The 19,433-nt window shown below is 38.9% G+C and overlaps 1 protein-coding gene across 1 annotated transcript in view; it reads left to right on the forward strand.

The window, feature by feature from the left end:
- LOC129624656 (ATP-binding cassette sub-family C member 4-like) overlaps nt 1–19,433 on the forward strand; it is a 161,707-nt gene that overhangs the window by 116,120 nt on the left and 26,154 nt on the right. The window contains 2 exon segments of the mRNA XM_055542816.1: nt 5,956–6,111; nt 17,054–17,143. Of these exon segments, the coding sequence (XP_055398791.1) occupies nt 5,956–6,111; nt 17,054–17,143 (246 nt within the window).

Below are 19,433 nucleotides of genomic sequence, written 5' to 3' on the forward strand. Positions count from 1 at the left end.
TTTATTTTTCAGATTAATTTGCACTGATTATGATTAAGGATCATAATCATAAGACATAGTTTTTTTTTTATAAATCGTAAAATAAATCATGAAACAAAGTTTGTTTCAACTTGTTTTTTAAAAGGTAGTGCAGCCTGGCACTCCAGTGCTGACTGTGGATCTTAAAATGAGGAACTGAGTCATGAAACATTGCAAGAATAGAGTCTTCAGGGCTTGGCTCCATGCTGGACACAGGGAAGTAAGGTGGACAGTTCAGCCCCTGAGCCTGGGAAAGAAGTAGTGAGAGTAAAGTAGGGAAGATGGAGGAAGGGGTTGTTTTGTGTGGGGCATTGGGTGTTGAATATGTTGACCTTGATGTGTGAAGAGAGATCCAGGTGCAAGTGTCTAACAAGTTGGTGTCATCATCAGAGACCAACCTGGTTGGAAAAACAGAAAGGGGCCATTTCAAAGCAAATAAAATAATATTTTCTCCAAGTGTCTTTATAATTTTGTTTATTTATTTTTGTCTGAGCTGGGTCTCTGTTGCTGCTCGGGCTTTTCTCTAGTTGTGGTGAATGGGGACTCCTCTAGTTGTGTGCCGGAGCTTCTCATTGTGGTGGCCTCTCCTGTTACAGAGCACAGTCTATAGGGCTTCAGTTGTTGTGGCATGTGGCCCCAGTGCTTTTGGTTCTCGCATTGTAGAGCACAGGCTCAATAGTTGTGGTGCATGAGCTTAGTTGCTCTGTGGCATATGGGATTCTCCTGGACTAGGGATTGTCCCATGTTTCCTGTACTGGCATGTGGATTCTTTACCACTGAGCCACCAGGGAAGCCCTCCAAGTGTCTTTAGATTGAATAATGTGAGCTTACTGATACTGGTGACACTCTCCATAGGCAATTGGTAAAACCCCTTAGTTACCCAGAAAAGATATTCAGACTCTAGTTTTGATGACTGAACTGTAGGATAGCCAGAGCCAGATTTTCTTTGAGTTGCCTTCTTTTTGGGGGCCTGTGGCCATGGAGCATGTGGGATCTTAGTTCTCTGATGAGGGATTGAATTCACACCTCCTAAGATTCTGTGGAAACACAGAATCTTAACCACTGAACTGCCAGGGAATTTCCCACCATCCCCCTCCCCCTTTTTTTTTATTCTTCTCACTGGAGTTTGGAACTCACAGTCCTGTGGTCATGAGCAGTCCCGTGTCCCTACATATCTCAGTTCATTTACCCAAAGTCTAAAAATGTTCCTGTTTGCACAGATGGATCAGTTTCAGGAGAGCTGATAACATGGGAACATCCATACATTCTCACAGATACAGTTCTCACCTGTGTCCTGATGTGTGTTGATTTATGTATGAGAACACCCAGAAATACAGGCACACCTGTTTTATTGTGCTTCAGAGATAATACATTCTTTTTTTTTAAACAAATGTACATTTGTGGCAATGCTGTGTCAAGCAAGTACATTGGCACCATTTTTCCTACAGCATTTGCTAACTTCATGTCTTTGTGTCACATTTTGGTAATTCTTGCAATATTTCAAAATGTTTCATTATTATTATGTTTGTTATTCTGATCTATGATCAGTGTATTTTAATGTTAAGGTCTCAGATGATGGTTAGCATTCTTTTAGCAATAAACTATTGAAAACTAAGGTATGTACATAATTTTTAATATATAATGCTACTGTACACTTAGTAGACTACAATATAGTTCAGTTCAGTTTAGGCACTCAGTCGTGTCCGACTCTTTGCAACCCCATGAATCGCAGTACGCCAGGCCTCCCTGTCCATCACCATCTCCCAGAGTTCACTCAAACTCACGTGCATCGAGTCAGTGATGCCATCCAGCCATCTCATCCTCTATCATCCCCTTTTCCTCCTGCCCCCAATCACTCCCAGCATCAGAGTCTTTTCCAATGAGTCAACTCTTCGCATGAGGTGGCCAAAGTACTGAAGTTTCAGCTTTAGCATCATTCCTTCTAAACAACACCCAGGGCTGATCTCCTTTATTTTTTAATTTTTTTTCAATATGTATTTTTCTTTTTTTTTAAATTAATTTATTTTAATTGGAGGCTAATTACTTTACAATATTGTAGTGGTTTTTGCCAAACATCGACATGAATCAGCCACGGGCGCACATGTATTCCCCATCCAGAACACCCCTCCCACCTCCCACCCCATCCCATCCCCCAGGGTCATCCCAGTGCACCAGCCTTGAGCACTCTGTCTCTTGCTGGATCTCCTTGCAGTCCAAGGGACTCTCAAGAGTCTTCTCTAACATCACAGTTCAAAAGCATCAATTCTTCAGCGCTCAGCCTTCTTCACAGTCCAATTGTCACATCCATACATGACCACAGGAAAAACCATAGTCTTGACTACATGGACCTTTGTTGGCAAAGTAATGTCTCTGCTTTTCAATATGCTATCTAGGTTGGTCATAACTTTTCTTCCAAGGAGTAAGCGTCTTTTAATTTCATGGCTGCAGTCACCATCTGCAGTGATTTTGGAGCCCCCCAAAATAAAGTCTGACACTGTTTCCCCATCTATTTCCCATGAAGTGATGGGACCAGATGCCATGATCTTCATTAATTTATTTGAATGGAGAAACAAAAAATTCATATAACTTGCTTTATTTTGTGATATTCATATGATTGGGTCTGTCTGGAACCAAATGCAGGATATCATTTAGTTCTGCCTGTACACACACATGAGCCACATATGTACACACTACAACCTGCTGGTGTGCAGAGAATGGTCCATCTGTATTATATGGATTAGGGTTTAAAATAAGGTACAAAATGTCCTGAGAAACCTGTATACAGGTCAAGAAGCAAGAGTTAGAACCAGACATGGAACAACAGACTGGTTAAAAATTGGGAAAGGAGTACCTCAAGGCTGTAAATCGTTACCCTGCTTATTCAACTTATATGCAAAGTACATCATGTGAAATGCTGGGCTGAATGAAGAAGCTCAAGCTGGAAGGAAGATTGCCGCAAGAAATATCAATAACCTCAGTTGTGGAGATGACACCACCCTTGTGGCAGAAAGCGAAGAAGAACTAATGAGCCTCTTGGTAGAAGTGAAAGAGGAGAATGAAAAAACTGGCTTAAAACTCAAAATTCAGAAAACTAAGATCATGGCATCGGGTCCCATCACTTCATGGTAAATAGATGGGGAAACAATGGAAACAGTGACAGACTTTATTTTCTTGGGATCCAAAATCACTGTGGTCAGTGACTGCAGCCATGAAATTAAAAGACACTTGCTCTTTGGAAGAAAAACTATGACAAACCTAGAAAGTGTATTAAAAAGCAGAGATATTACTTTGCCAACAAAAGTCTGTATATAATCAAAGCTATGGTTTTTCCAGTAGTCATGTATGGATGTGAGAGTTGAACCACAAAGAAGGCTGAGCACCAAAGAATTGATGCTTTCCATCTGTGGTGTTGGAAAAGACTCTTGAGAGTCCCTTGGACTGCAAGGAGATCAAACCAGTTGATCCTAAAGAAAATAAACCCTGAATATTCATTGGAAAAACTTATGTTGAAGCTCCAATACTTTGTCTACCTTTTAAGAAGAGCCAATTCATTGGTAAAGACCCTGATGCTGGGAAAGATTGAAGGCAGGAGGAGAAGGGGATGACAGAGGACGAGATGGTTGTATGGCATCACCAAATCAATGGACATGAGTTTGAGCAAGCTCTGGGAGATGATGAAGGACAGAGAAGCCTGGCATGCTGCATTCCATGGGTTCACAAAGAGTCAGACATGACTGAGCAATTAAACAACAACAACAAAATATCTAATAGACATTGTATTATCTTTGTAAGATAAATAGCTAAACCCAGTTTTTCTTATATTTAATTTCTATAAAGATAAATTCTTCTTTAAATTGCCATGTTTGATTTGACAGACTAAGGTGGGAAACTTTAGAGATTCAAATCAGAAAATATGATTCAAATATTAAAAATATGAAAAGTTCCAAGAATTCTGATTATATTGCTCAGAAAGATCTGGTTGTTTTCTTTAAAGCTATGAGTTTTAAAATTGTACTGATTTACAGATGATTGAAACCATGTCTTACACTCTCATCAATTCCAGATTCTAAATAGAGGTGAAATCATCTCTTGGAAAGCTTCCTTCAGGGAATTTGCAGTTAGGCTTCCCTGGTGGCTCAGACGGTAAAGAATCTGCCTGCAAGGCAGGAGATCTGGGTTTCGTCACTGGGTCAGGAAGATCCCCTGGTATAGTAAATGGCAACCCACTGCACTGTTCTTGCCTGGAGAATTCCATGGTCAGAGGAGCCTGGCGGGCTACATTCCCTGGGGTCGCAAAGAGTCAGACAAGACTGAGTGACTAATACTTTCTTTCACTTTCAAACTCATGGGTAAAAAAGGCCAGTTTCTGCATATGTCCATATGTGCAGTTTTTTTCCTTACCAGCATTTAACCTGCATTGTATAGATTCTTTAATCTTATTGTTAGTCACTTAATTTCTCTCTGCTTTGGTTTTAATAAATAGACTGACACTTGACATGTATTTTTCCAGGGTTCACTTGTAAGTATTAATTTGTTAATTAAATGCCTTTTGTACTGCTCCGATGAAAGGTCCCATGTAAATAGCAAATTTTGTTTATGTTGTTTTTATCTCATTATGTGCATTTTGTCTACTGGCCTCTGTCTTTTAAGATTATGCATTTTATATTTTAAGAAGTTTCAAGATAGAATATAATTAAGATATTTAATATCAGGAAGTGACTTCATTTTTCTTTTTTTAAATATAAATTTATTTATTTTAATTGGAGGTTAATTACTTTATAGTATTGTATTGGTTTTTCCATACATCAACATGAATCTGCCACAGGTATACACATGTTCCCCATCCTGAACCCCCCTCCCACCTCCCTCCCCGTACCATCCCTCTGGGTCATCCCAGTGCACCAGGCCCAAGCATCCAGTATCATGCACTGAACCTGGACTGGCGATTTGTTTCATATATGATATTATACATGTTTCAATGCCATTCTCCCAAATCACCCCACCCTCTCCCTCTGCCACAGAGTCCAAAAGACTGTTCTATACATCTGTGTCTCTTTTGCTGTCTCGCATACAAGGTTATCATTACCATCTTTCTAAATTCCATATATATGCATTAGTATACTGTATTGGTGTTTTTCTTTCTGGCTTACTTTACTCTGTATAATAGGCTCCAGTTTCATCCAAAGAATAATTCCTCTTAAAAGATCCCTGAGAAAGTGAGTACTTGTTTGTGTATAACACTTGTGACTTGTTGACATTGCTGTAAAATTACCCATTTAATTCTCAAGGTCAAATTACCCAGGCAGTAGGAATAAAGCTAATTTAAAAACTGACTTCTTATACACAACTTAGGCGACTGCTGTTTTTTCACTGCCAGCAGATTTTTTTTTTTTTTTGTCATCTTCTTGCTTTAGTTACGAATGTTAGTTACACACATCCATACACATTTATACACATACACCACACACGCATACATTTCTCTCCCTTTAACATACCACATAATTATGTGATAATCACAGAAAACAATTTTCAGCATATTAAGCATTCCTTCAGGGAAATCTGAATAAAATGCATGGCATCTTAAGAAAGCATAGAAATCACTCGAGTTTATATTATATATTCTTGGATTCATGGTGGCCTCAACCAGGAACATTTGTGAATATCTGCCATTTTTGGTTGCCACAATTTGGGGGTTGCATCTGGTGTCTACTGGGTAAAGTTCATGGCTACTATCAAACATCTTACAATATACATGAGAGTCTCCTGACCCCCCAACAATGAATTATCTAGCCCAAAATGTCACCAAGACCATGCTTGAGAAACTATAGACTACACTTCATATATAATAGAACTTTGAAAATTCATCTTCAACAATCAGGGTTTCTCCTAGGTTTGTTGTATCCTGTTAATTCTTAATCCCACTTGGTCTCTTTACAGCGTGGCATTGTGGGAAGAACAGGAGCTGGAAAAAGTTCCTTCATCGCTGCTCTTTTTAGATTGTCAGAACCCGAAGGTGGCTTTCGGATTGATGGGATCTGGACAACCAACATTGGACTTCATGATTTAAGGAAGAAAATGTCAGTTGCACCTCAGGTATACACATCAGAGCATCTCACATGTTCTTTTTATAAAGTATCTAAGTTTAGTTGGTTTTAATTTGATTTTTTTTTTTCAAATTACATGGAAGGGTTGATCCTTTTTTTCCCAAAAAAACACATTTTTAGCATCAGGTATTTTCAACAGACATTTTCATTGGATACCATGTTTTGTTTCTTTGTTCATTTGTTTAGTTTTGTGTGCATGTGATTTAATAACTTACTGAGATACATTTCTAGACTCAGTCTTCCTCAGTTGCCACAATTTTATCCACTGACAACCACATAATTCTGAGAACAAAAGGATAAATGGTTTGTTTAGTGCTAGAGAGGTTCCTATAGTGAAACATGACTTTTAAGTGTCTTATAGATGGAATTTTGCTGTGGGAAATGATGACATCTTTTCAAGATGATTATCTCCTTAGGGGACTTTCTGTGAAACTGTAGAGCTTTGAGAATTACAGGGTATATAGATCTTCGGGGAGACGTTGACAATTCATCCATTAGTGATAATTTTCACCAGGGAGGCAGTACAGAATAGTGAGGTAGAGCAGGGGACAAAGAATTCTGTCTCTATGTACCTCAGTTTTATCTGTCTTACAAGGTAACTAACAGTACCAACCCCTTGAGCTGTTGTGAGGACAAAATAGGTCACTAAGTGTGCAGTGCTTCACATAGACCCAGATGTGATTGCTGTGATGGTGGAGCATTGAATTGGCCATCTTTTCCTGGATTCTATTTTCTTTTTTCCTGTGTCTTAAAGAAGTATAACTTTCAGGGAATGTTTTGGAGACTGGATTATATGCATAGTATCCTGTCATTCCTTATGGTTAATTCACTCAACATATTTTCGTGAATAGTTACTGAGAAATTACTATCCTCCAGGTATATAGCCAAGGGCAGCCTAGATTCTGTGTCCTCATCTTCCATCCTGCCCTCTGCTTTGATAGACTTACTGATTTTTAAAAAAAAGAATTTGAATTTTTTAATATACTCGATAATCATCTACCCATAAAAGGAAGCTCAGAAAAATACCCTCTTGGGAAAAACCGAGATGAAATGTGACAAAATGAGCCAGGCAATTGTGCTTCCTAGAATGTGGGTGTAATATGCCCTGAAATGCCTGTTTATTAGGAAGCATATAGAACATGGCACCCAAAGGGAGGGAGCACGTGGGCTTGGGTACAGATGTTGCTACTTCCTTGTGGCCTCTAAAATACCTGAAATTACTCTTTAAGTACTTTGAAACCAAGATATTCTTTTTGGACTATAGTGAAATGCCACCTCACAACTCTTAACATGTCTACTATCAAAGAAAAGAAAGAGAATGACAAGTGTTGGCAAGGATATAGAGAAATTAGAATCCTTGTTCATTGCTAATAGGGATGTAAAATAGTGCAGTATGGAAATCAAGTTGGTGTTTGCTCAGAAAAGTTAAAGATAGAATTATTGTATGACCTAGCAATTCTACTTTAGAGTATAAACCCAAAAGAATTGGAAGAAAGGTCTTGAAGAGATACCTCTGCATGCATGCTATAATAGCACTATTCTCAACAGCAAAAAGGTGGAGGCACCCAAGTGTTCATTGACAGATGAATCAATAAAGTGTGGTGCTTACACGCATGAGTTCAGTTCAGTCGCTCAGCTGTGTCCGACTCTTTGCGACCCCATGGACTACAGCTCACCAGGCCTCCCTGTCTATCACTAACTCTCGGAGTTTACTCAAACTCATGTCCATTGAGTTGGTGATGCCATCCAACCATCTCATCCTCTGTTGTCCACTTCTCCTCCTGCCTTCAATCCTTCCCAGCATCAGGGTCTTTTCAATGAATCAGCTCTTCACATCAGGTGGCCAAAGTATTGGAGTTTCAGCTTCAACATCAGTCCTTCCAGTGAATATTCAGGGCTGATTTCCTTTAGAATGGACTGGTTGGATCTCCTTGCAGACCAAGGGACTCTCAAGAATCTTCTCCAACACCAAAAGCATCAATTCTTCAGCCCTCAGCTTTGTTTACAGTCCAGCCCTCATATACATACAGTGGAATATTATTTCACCTTAAAAAAGAAGAAATTCTGACATATGCTACAACACAGATGAACCTTGAGGAAATTAAGTGGAATAAACCAGTCACAAAGGACAAATACTGTATGATTCTACTAAAAGGATGTACCTAGAGTACTAAGTTCATGGATATAGGACTCAGAATGGTGGATGCCAGGAGCTGCTGGGAAAGAGGAGCTGTTGTTTAATGGGTACAGATTTTCAGTTCTTTAACAGGAAAGGAGATCTGTGGCTGGAAGGTGGTGATGGCTGTACAACAATGTGAAGGTATTTAATACGACTGAACTGTGTACCTAACAGAGAAGGCAATGGCACCCCACTCCAGTACTCTTGCCTGGAAAATCCCATGGACGGAGGAGCCTGGTGGGCTGCAGTCGATGGGGTCGCTAAGAGTCGGACACGACTGAGCGACTTCACTTTCACTTTTCACTTTCATGCATTGGAGAAGGAAATGGCAACCCACTGCAGTGTTCTTGCCTGGAGAATCCCAGGGACGGGGGAGCCTGGTAGGAGGCCGTCTACGGGGTCGCACAGAGTTGGACATGACTGAAGCGACTTAGCAGCAGCAGCAGTGCACCTAAAGGTTGTTAAGCTAGTAAATTTTATGTGTATTTTGCTACAGTTAAAACAATTTTTATTCGAAGGTTTCCCATTCAGGAAAAATGGGAAGAAATTTTTAGCACATTCAGTCTCCATATTTAAAAATTTACTCTGGCTATTAGATTTATGACTTGTGGTTACAGTAGAAAATAAATGAATTTAGATTCCCAAGTTTTATGTTTTGATGGTACTCATCTCTGAAAGGGCCAAGTGAAATTAGTTAACAGAAATAAAGGGCATGTCTATAAAGTCCTTGTATGAAAGGCTTTAGAAACATGCCCTACATTAGTTTTAATGCTTCTCAATAGGAAAATGTTGTATACTTGTGTACATAAAATAATTCGATAAACAAATAACATTAGATTATTCTTGGCTCTGCCAAGAATATTTGGAACGACATCTGACCAAAGACTAAACAAACCTTTGTATCAACATGCTTTGGTTCTGTCCTGTTGGTTTCCACCCTTCCTTTGAGTATGATCTATGTGCACACTCCAGATAACATGCTTACAAAATAGTACTAAGGCTTGTACCCATGTAGTTTCCACTTTATATGCCTTTGTTTCCAAGATTGCAATGTTGGTTGATCAAAGAGAGAGAATCTATAGAGAAAGTGCAATGTGTAAAGGGTCCCAGAAAACCATTCAGGAGGCAGACAGGGGTAGAATGTTTGAGTGTAGACCAAGTGTCCACATGACCCATAGTTTTATGTCCTCTCTGCCTCATATGGCTGTGGGGCCTTGAGGATGTCACTCAGCTTCCAAACTTCAGTGTCCTTGTCCTTGAACTGCATCTGGTAATCATTGTCACAGATTTTCTGTGAAGATGTAACTGGTTGAGGAATGTTTGTGCCCATGTCTGGTTCTTAGGAAGGCTCAGTCAATAAGGACTATTATTATTCTTAAGGATCAGGGCACAGACCTTTGGGTATTATTTCTGCTTAAGTATAAAGAGTAACACCTTCTGGAGTTACTATACTCTTTAGTTTCTGCTAATGTGTTCATAGTCCTTGGTGATTTTCTTTATATTTATTGTTACAATATAAACTAAGTTGTTTCTATAAATATAAATAGTAAAGCAAAGAAACCAAAAACAAAAAATGCAATAGGAATTTTGGGGAAAAGTATAACAGAGAAATGTGTCTGATGTTTTTCCACCAAGACCAAGAAGACAGACTAGCATTTTTTGTACTTTGATTTCTGGTTCCCCTCCCACCAGCTTCTTTCCTGACTGTCACCTTGTACACACTGGTACTTACTGACTGACTTATACACCAAGACCTCTGGCCTTCTCAGCCTGCCCCTCACTCTTTCCTTTCCTTGAGGACAGAGCCTATATTTCTCATGTCTGTCATTTTAGAGCTTGTTACAATCCCTGGCAAGTTACATGAGTATTGATAACTCCTAACATTTGTGGAATAACTAACACATCTTAGCCACTTTTCCTACCATTCCTGCCGGGGTCCAGCCCCAGCTGATCCAGGGTATTCGAAGGAGAGACGGCATAGGCGAGGGTCAGGGAACAACTGCTTAATTAAACGTTAATTAAGGATATAAAGAGTAATAGAATGAGGATAGCTCAGTAGGAAAATTCAGTGGAGAAAAGAGGCTGAGTAGCTTGGTTTACGCGGGGGACCAATAAAACTTCAAGACAAGAAGCTTGCACCACTTATGTAGGCCGCAGGCGTCCTTCCGTTCTCCCGAAGGAGAGGAGACACTGAGTCCTCCCCGGTCGGATCTTAGAAGCCCAGGCATAATTAGTAAGCATGGTGGGTTCCATGCTCCAGATGGAGACTCAACCAGAGTGAGAGAGAGAGAGACATGGGGAGACTTTTGAGGAACTGATCCCAATTCTTTATTTTCCATGGTCTACTTTTATACACTGAGATGTTATGCAAAAGTCACGCGGGGTCAGCAGTCCTGACTTTTATCAAAGTCAGGTGCTTCATACAAATGTATACAGAGGTCTTAGGGGTGTTACATCATCTTCTGGCCAGGGGGCCTGCTGACAATTTACGACCCTCTCCTTGTGACAGCGGTCAGTCAACCAGGACACTTATTTCTCCAGGGGTGATTATTCTTAAAACAGACGCCACCCAAATAAAGTTACATTCCTATAGGGTGAGGGTGTAGTGGGTTTTAGTTAAGGAAAGAATTTACTTAGCCTAAGGTCTAACGTGATTGATATCAAAGGTTAATACTTATTTCTTTTATATATTCATTAATGTGTGTAAGGGCAGGGGATATGGAGACTTAGCAACAAACATTGGCTCAACAAATGAAAAAACCCTTCACCAATACAATTTCTAATCAGCCCATTATACTTATACTAATAATTTTCTAACTTTTCTAAGGAACCTGTTTTTAGAAGGTTTAAAGCATCTCGTGCCTCTCACGGTTGGGAGGCTGTGAGCAATCACATGTGGCCGGACAAGCCTGTCAGGCAGGCTAGAGAACCTTCAGAGGAGTTTGTAGGTTAAAACACTCCTATCACGCCCAGGAATTATTATTAACTGGAGCTCTAAGTTAACTCCTTCTCCGAAAGAGGTGGTGGGGGACAGCCCCCCGTAAAGTCAGAGGTGTAGGTGAGAGCACAAAGTAGTAAAGTAGGCAGGCTCTGGTTATGGGGGTAGATACTTGAGGATTTCCAGGGGGACTCCTGAGGCTCGATCCCGCCTTTGCAAATGTCGAGCCTCCTTCCTCATGACCTTTGCCATGGGCGGAGTGCCTCATGCCGGCCCCCAACACATTCCTGCTTAATCCTCACAATTCTTTTGTTATCCTTACCTAACAGATTTAAAAACGAGGCATGGGGAGCTTATCCCACTTATCAAGTAAGGGACAGAATTAGAACTTAATTTCTATGTGTCTTTTTTTTTTTTAAATTGAAGCATAGTTGATTCACAGTGTTTCAATTGTATAGCAAAGAGGTTCAGTTGTATACATTTATATATATAAAAGTTTATATAAATATAGGTATATATATTATATATGTGTGTATATATGTGTATATATATATATTTTTTTCAGATCCTTTTATCATAGGTTATGGCAAGATATTACATATAGTTTCCTGTTCTATGAATAGATCCTTTTAATCTATTTTGTATATAGTAGTGTGTATCTATTATTACCAGATTTCTAATTTATCCCTCCCTATCTCTTTTCTCTTTGGTAGCCATTATTTGTTTTCTATGTCTGTGAGTCTATTTCTGAGTTGTAAATAAGTTCATTTCTACCATTTTTTAAGATTACATATATAAATGACCTAATATGATATTTGTCTGTTTCTGTCTGACTTTATTTCACTTAGTCTGACAACCTCTGGGCCCCAATCTTTATTGCTGCCAGTGGCATTATTTTATTCTTTTTTATGGCTGATAATATTCCATTGTGTGTGTGCATGTGTGTGCATATCTAACATTTTCTTTATCCATTCCTCTGTCCATGGACATATCTTGGCTATTGTTAACTAGTTCTGCTGTGAACATTCGGGTGCATGTATCATTTGAATAAGAGTGTCTTTTCCGGATATACGCTGAGGATTAGAGTTGCTGGATCACATGGGAACTCTTTTTCTGATTTTTAAGGAACCTCCACATTGTTTTCTGTAATAGCTGCACCAGTTTACATTACCACCAATAGTGTAGGAAGCTACTCTTTTCTTCACACACTCTCCAGCATTTATTATTTGTAGACTTTTTAATGATAGCCATTCTGATTAGTGTAAAGTCATACCTCATTGTACTTTTGATCTGCATTTCTCTAATAATTAGTGATGTTGAGTATCTTTCCATATGACTTTTGGCCATCTGTATTTTTCTTTGGAGGAATGTCTATTTAGGTCTTTGGCCCATTTTTGGATTGGGTTTTTTGTATTTTTGATTTTGAGCTGTATAAGCTATTGTATATACAGGTGTTTCTAGCATTTATATAGACTAAAAACAAAGTATCAGAAAGAGAAATTAGGGAAGCAGTCTCATTGGACATCATGAAAAAACAATGCTAGGAAAAACTAGGAATAAACCTACCTAAGAAGGCAAAAGACCTGTAGTCCAAAAAGTATAAGATGCTGATGAAAGAAATTGAAGACAACACAAACAGATGGGAAGACATACTGTGTTCTTAGATTGAAAGAATCAATATTGTTAAAAATGACCATACTATCCAAGGAAATTTACAGATTCAGTGCAATCCCTATCAAATTACCAATGGCATTTTTCACAGGACTAGAACAAAAAAGAATTTTTAAAAAATTTACTCAGAAACAGAAAAGACCTCAAATAGCCAAACAATGCTGGAGGAATCACAGTCCCTGACTTCAGACTATACTACAGAGACACAGTAATGAAAAAGTATGTTACTGTCTCAGAAACCAGACACATGGATTAATGAAACAGAATAAAAAAACCCAGATATAAACCCATGCAATTATGGTCAATTAATCAAAGACAAAAAAGGTAAGAATATGTAATGGATAAAAGACAGTCTCTTCAATAGATAGTGCTGGGAAATCTGGAGAACTATATGTAAAAGAATGAAATTAGAACATTCTCTAATACTATAGACAAAAATAAAGTAAAAATAAATGAAAGACCTAAAGAGTTGTAAGACAAGATCCTAGAGGAAAACATAAAATTCTTTTTGACATAAATCACAGCAATATGTTCTTGGATCTGTCCCCTAAAGTCATGGAAACAAAAGCAAAAATAAAGGGGACCTAGTTAAACTTAAAATAATTTGCAGCACAAAGGAAACCATAAATAAAACTGAAACGACAGCCTATGGAATGGAAGAAAATATTTGCAAATGTTGCAACCAACAAGGTATTAATTTTGAAAATATACTAACAGGATTCAAATTTAAAGAGATTGCCAGCTCCAGAGCCTGGGCAGTAAGTTACTCTGCTTGCAACTTCAAGTGGTTGTTGAGTGTGGTCCATGTACAACTGATTTGTATCATGATTCATATGCCTGCGTGTGCATACACACACACAGAGGAACAAAAATTTCACAAATAACATTACTCTTGCTCTGTGCTCTGATATTTTCTGTGATACCAGTTCTATTTTAGTTCATATAAATGACAAAATGATGGTCATGAGGCACAAAGTTGATTTCATGATCAACTTTGAAATGGCTGCACCAGCCACTTTCATTGGCTGCACCTGCAGTTTGACAAACACTGCCCCTTGGTGTCCCCCTGTTGGGCTGGGCTCCTGTTCCATGTTAGTATCACACCAGGAGCTTCACTGTTATTCCAGATTCTCAGAGCAGCCCTGCAAGGCTAACCCCAGTTTCCAGTAAGTCTTGGGAAGGTTAATAATTTATCCCGAGTCTACTAACTAAAGTGCAGAAAAATCAGAACTGAAAATTGTCTGACTCCAAACTTATTTTTTTCAATAAATGTTAGTTGAACTGAATGATGTTCTCATCAGATATTTTACTGAATTTTTCCTACCATCACACTCGAAAGGGTTGCCCATACCATAACAAACATAAGTATGGGGCAAAGCCAGAAGATACTAATCCTACTGCCCTGTTCCTTATTTGGACAGCATCCATTTTGAAATGGGTTTATTTATTTATGTGTCTTGGGCTAGTAAGTGTCAGGAGAACATACTCAAAATCTTACCCTCTCCAATCAAGAGCCCTTTACAATATCTTTCTGGCTCAGAGGTGAAGAAAGTCTGTTGGTTTGGTTACTTGAAGTTAAGTTGTCTAAGTGTGAAAACTTAAATCTCTCTTCCCCCAAATGAGAGGGAAGCAGTGATGCTTGTGTCTGAACACCCTGATTTAGGGAACCTGGGAAGCTGAGAGCAGACTCTGCAGAAGGGGATCCCAGTGCTGTTTCTTTGAGTTGCCCAACTCAGGTAACCCACTCAGATAATGAACTGGCATCCTCTTCCCTGGCTTCCTGCTTCCTGTGATCCTTGGAGCAGCAGCGAGCTGCCGGAGTCCTCTTTCTCTCTCTCCCAGGCTCATCCCAACATTCTGCTGACCCCACAGAACAGATCAGATTGGGGGATATGGGATAGCAGTAAGGACCTGGGTAGGAGCAGAGACAGGGGAGTGAAGACATAGACCATCCGTCTCGGTGTGTGTTGGGGGGGGCAGCTTTCAAAGATGAATACTGTGTTTTTAAGAAGGTACTCCTCAATTTGTGTTCAAAATTTAAGGAATAAGCAAAAATGAAAGCTCTTCCTAAGTAATTTCCTTGAACAGGACAGGTAGCTGATGTATGTTCATCCTTTGTGCTGAGGATCTGAAGTAGTTAAGTATGTTTCCCAGAAAGAACACTGATTGAGATTATGTTCAGGGAGTAGCTGCTTATCTGAAGGGATCTGGAAAATGAAGCGAAGATAGAAAAAAGAGGAATATAGGGGAGCAGCCTCCCCTTGCCTGGCCGTGTCATTTGTTTTAACCTCATGGAAACAGCTGAAGGATGAGAAATTGCCTGCATGTTGGAATCGTAGGTTTGATAATTAAAAAGAGTAAAAGAGTTTTGTGAAAATCTGAAATAGAATGATGGTTATTCCCCTAACAAGGAACTCTTACCATTGCACAGATGGTTGTTTATTCTTTGATCCTAAATTCAAGAGTTTTAAGGGAGACCTTAAATTTGGGTCTCAGGATTTTTCAGTTCAGTAATCATTTTGAAATGTATGGCCAGTGATTTCACTGCTTTGGAGGCATATTGGCCACTTAATCAACTTTGTGCAAATAAAGTTCCTTTTATAATGTCTTTTTAATTTTGTATTTTATTTAGTGATACACATTTTTTGGTGGCACACCCTGAGTCTTCTGCATTCATTTGTCTCTCACCAGACTTAAAACAGAGACAATATTGAAAGAAGATACAGGAGGCTGTCTGAGTGTCATTCTTCTTCATGACTGGGGAAAAGAAATGTCTGTCTTCTTCATCTTTCTTTTCAGGTTTTCTTGAAGTGAGGAGGAAAGTCCAACCCCCAGGCCAGGCAGGGTTTTGAGACTGGTGATTCCGAGCAGTTCTGGGCACATGTGGAAACGTCAGGTCTCCTCTTGTTCCCACATGTGTGCCTCCCCTTGTTCTGCCCCCTTTACTGGAAGGAGCCAGTTGGGCTCCTCTCCTGCTCATATTCTTGTGACCTGGCTTACTAGAGCCTTCCAGAAGAAACTTAAATGGCCTACCTGAGCTTATAGACAGGATTCTCTCTTGAAACTTGGAAGGACCCTTATATTTTTAGAGTAATTTACTTGTGGCTTCTCCAAAAGTAGAACAAGAAAAGTTGTTTAAATAATTTTATTATGACCCAGGTCATAATGGGTTTCAGGTCATCCTAACCTTGCAGTTAGTCGTAAGGAGGCTTTGTGTGGCAGGTCATCCTGACGCACAGGTGAAAAAATGTGGGGATCAGGTTGATGCAGAATCCGAGGAGATCTCTCCATGGACAGAAATGCTACAGACCCCAGGAGCTGACTTCTCTTTGCACGTGTGGGGATGTTCCTTTCACACAAATGGAGAGATTCCATATCCTAGAAGACTGTTTGACCAGTGGAGATAAGAGCCTAGTTTATTCTTCAGTGAGTGAAATTGCTCAGTCGTGTCCAACTCTTTGTGACCCCATGGGCTGTAGCTCACCAGGCTCTTCTGTCCTTGGTATTTTCCAGGCAAGGATACTGGAGTGGGTTGCCATTTCCTTCTTCATGAGATCTTCCCTGACCCAGGGATTGAACCCAGGTTTCCCACATTGTAGGCAGACGCTTTACCATCTGAGCCACCAGGGAAGTCTGGTCTTCAGTCCCAGTGTGTAAATATTTAATGGTTTAGCTTTGAGGCAAAAACTTCAACTAATCATGCTATTGATATTTCCCAGTCACACTAGGATTGACAACTAATTTATGTAGATCTTGATGTAAAGTTTCTCAAGTAATTTTATCCTCAGTTTGCGTGTGTGTTCTTAAGCCGATATTCCCAGAAAGGCATTTAAAAAAAATCAAATCCTCCTTTCTCTTCTTCAGTTTTTTTCTTAAGATAAAAAGCTTCTTCAACACTTCCTTCTTCCATTGATGTTCAGTAGTCTGGAGGATATTTTGTAGCACAATTTGTACATGGAAAATTATTTTATAGATAATGTTTTCTAAACATACATTTGCAACTTTATTATTAATAATTACAGTGAGTTTTGATATTTTATATTGTTAATTTTTACAGAACAGATTTTTAATTCTGTCCTGTAAGCATTGGAATGTAATGAAAAGAGGTTAAGGTAATAACATTCACTATTTTGGGATATTTAGGAACCTGTTTTATTCACTGGAACAATGAGGAACAATCTGGATCCTTTTAATGAACATACAGATGAGGAACTGTGGAATGCCTTAGAAGAGGTAATTTATTAATATAAATGTAATTAACTTGTTAGCATCAGTATCCATGTGTGTACATTTAAAGCATTGCAGGCAATTAAGAGGAGCTTAATACTTTAACTGACTTTATTTACCTCCTAGAAGAGTATTGATGACATATGTGCACTTAAAATGTTTGTTAATTGATAATGATGAAAACCAACAATATAATGTGATGTTTCCATTTTAGCTTTTCCCTTAAAATCCCAAATGACAGCACATTATCTTGTCCTTAGCAGAGCACTAAATTAGATGATAAAGCTGTGGGATCAAATTCTACTAGTGATCTAGTGATATGATTACCCTAACTACCCTCCAGTGTTCATTTTATTCTTCTGGTCTTAGGGAACATCTACTAAGTGGAGACAAGAGTAGTTTTTCATTATTAACTGAAAGATGTGAATGAGATAAGACCAATAAAATGAGGAAGTTTCATAGAAAAGTATCTATTAAAGTATATTATAGAGTTGGAATGTGAGAAGAAGACAGAAGACAGAGATTCGTGCGGTCGTGTCTGACTCTGCAACCCCACAGACTGTAGCCAGCCAGGCTCCTCTGTCCATGGAATTCTCCAGGCAAGAATACTGGAGTGGGTTGCCATTCCCCTTTTCAGGGGATCTTCCCAGCCCTGTGGATCAAACTTAAGTCTCCCACATTGCAGGCAGATTCTTTACTGTCTGAGCCACCAGGGAAACCCTGGAATGTGAGAATGATTATTTATTGGTGATTATGTCATTTTAATGCTGCAGCATGAATGTAGGTAACAGAACCCTGGAGAATTTGCCAAGTTTTTATATGGACAGATTCATTTCTAGAGAATTTTCTGTCGTTTGTGTCCTGTTTCCCCTTGCCCCACTACTTTGAATTTCCTTACCCTTGCATGAAACATTTTTGCCTATTAACTTGCTGTTGGTTTGAATATTTAATGCAAATTATTTTGTGTATTTGCAGTTATTTTGCAAATCAGTTCTACTGATGGCAGAAACTCTAGACTTCTAAACCATAGACTGTCTTTGAATTTCTCATAAGACCTATCTCAGTCTTTTGGTTTTAAATAGTAAGCAGGTGCATTCCTATAAACTAACAACAAAAGATCAGAAAGAGAAATTAGGAAACAATCCTAATTTGCATTACCGTTGCAACAAAAAGAATAAAATACCTAAGAATAAACCTGCCTAAGGAGGCAAAAGACCAGTACTCAGAAAACTGTAAGATACTGACAAAGGAAGGATATATCATGTTCTTGCATTTGAAGAATCAATATTGTGAAAATGACTGTACTACCCAAGAATCTACAAATTCAGTACAATCCCTGTCAAATTACCAATGATATTTTTCATAGAATTAGGGCTTAAATTTTTACAATTTGCATGGAAACACAAAAGATCCCAAATAGTCAAAGCAATCTTAAGAAATAAAAAATGAAGCTGGGGAAATTAGGTTCCTTGATTTCAGACTACATTTTTAAGTTGGCCAAAAAGTTCATTACATAACCCAAATGAACTTTTTGACAAACTCAATGCAGAGCTACAGTAATCAAGATGATATGGTATTGGCACAAAAAACAGAAATATGGATCAATGGAACAGTATAGCGAGCCCAGAGATGAACTCACACACCTGTGGTCACCTAGTCTGTGACAAAGGAGACAAGAATACAGGATGGAGAAAAGACATGGCTTCAGTAAGTGGTGCTGGGAAAAGTGGACGGCTGCATGTAAAAGAATGAAACTAGGACACTACCTAATACCATATACAAAACTAAAGTCAAAATGGATTAAAGACATAAATGTAAGACCAGACACAATAAAACTCTTAGAGGAAACAAAGGAAAAACACTGTTTGAAATAAATAATTAATAACTTTTTGATTGCTCTCTTCATTTCAGGGAAGTGTGGCATAGTTCTTTAATTTTTTGTTGTTACACAAATCTGAGTGATTGTTCGTGTTGTTTTGAATTGCTGTGTTTGTCATTTAGTGTTACCATTTCGGGAAACTCTGAAGTCTATAATATGTAGATGAGCCTTGACTGTGAGCAGGCCGATTTGGAGGTCATGCAATTTCTAGCCAGTAATTCTAGTTTCTGAAGGATGTCAGCACTGAGTTTTTACACACCCACCTGGCTTTCCAGCAATGTGGGGATTTTGTTTTCCTAAATTGGGTCAATTGCTTTACCTTCTCCTGCCCAAAAAGAAGCGCACCTCTGATTTCATTTAAGTTTGTGAGTCTATAGTGAAATTATAGACGAGAAGAGGGGAGAGCAGTAAACCATC

This window comes from Bubalus kerabau, chromosome 12, assembly GCF_029407905.1.
Source record: "Bubalus kerabau isolate K-KA32 ecotype Philippines breed swamp buffalo chromosome 12, PCC_UOA_SB_1v2, whole genome shotgun sequence".
In the NCBI taxonomy this organism is placed as follows: domain Eukaryota; kingdom Metazoa; phylum Chordata; class Mammalia; order Artiodactyla; family Bovidae; genus Bubalus; species Bubalus kerabau.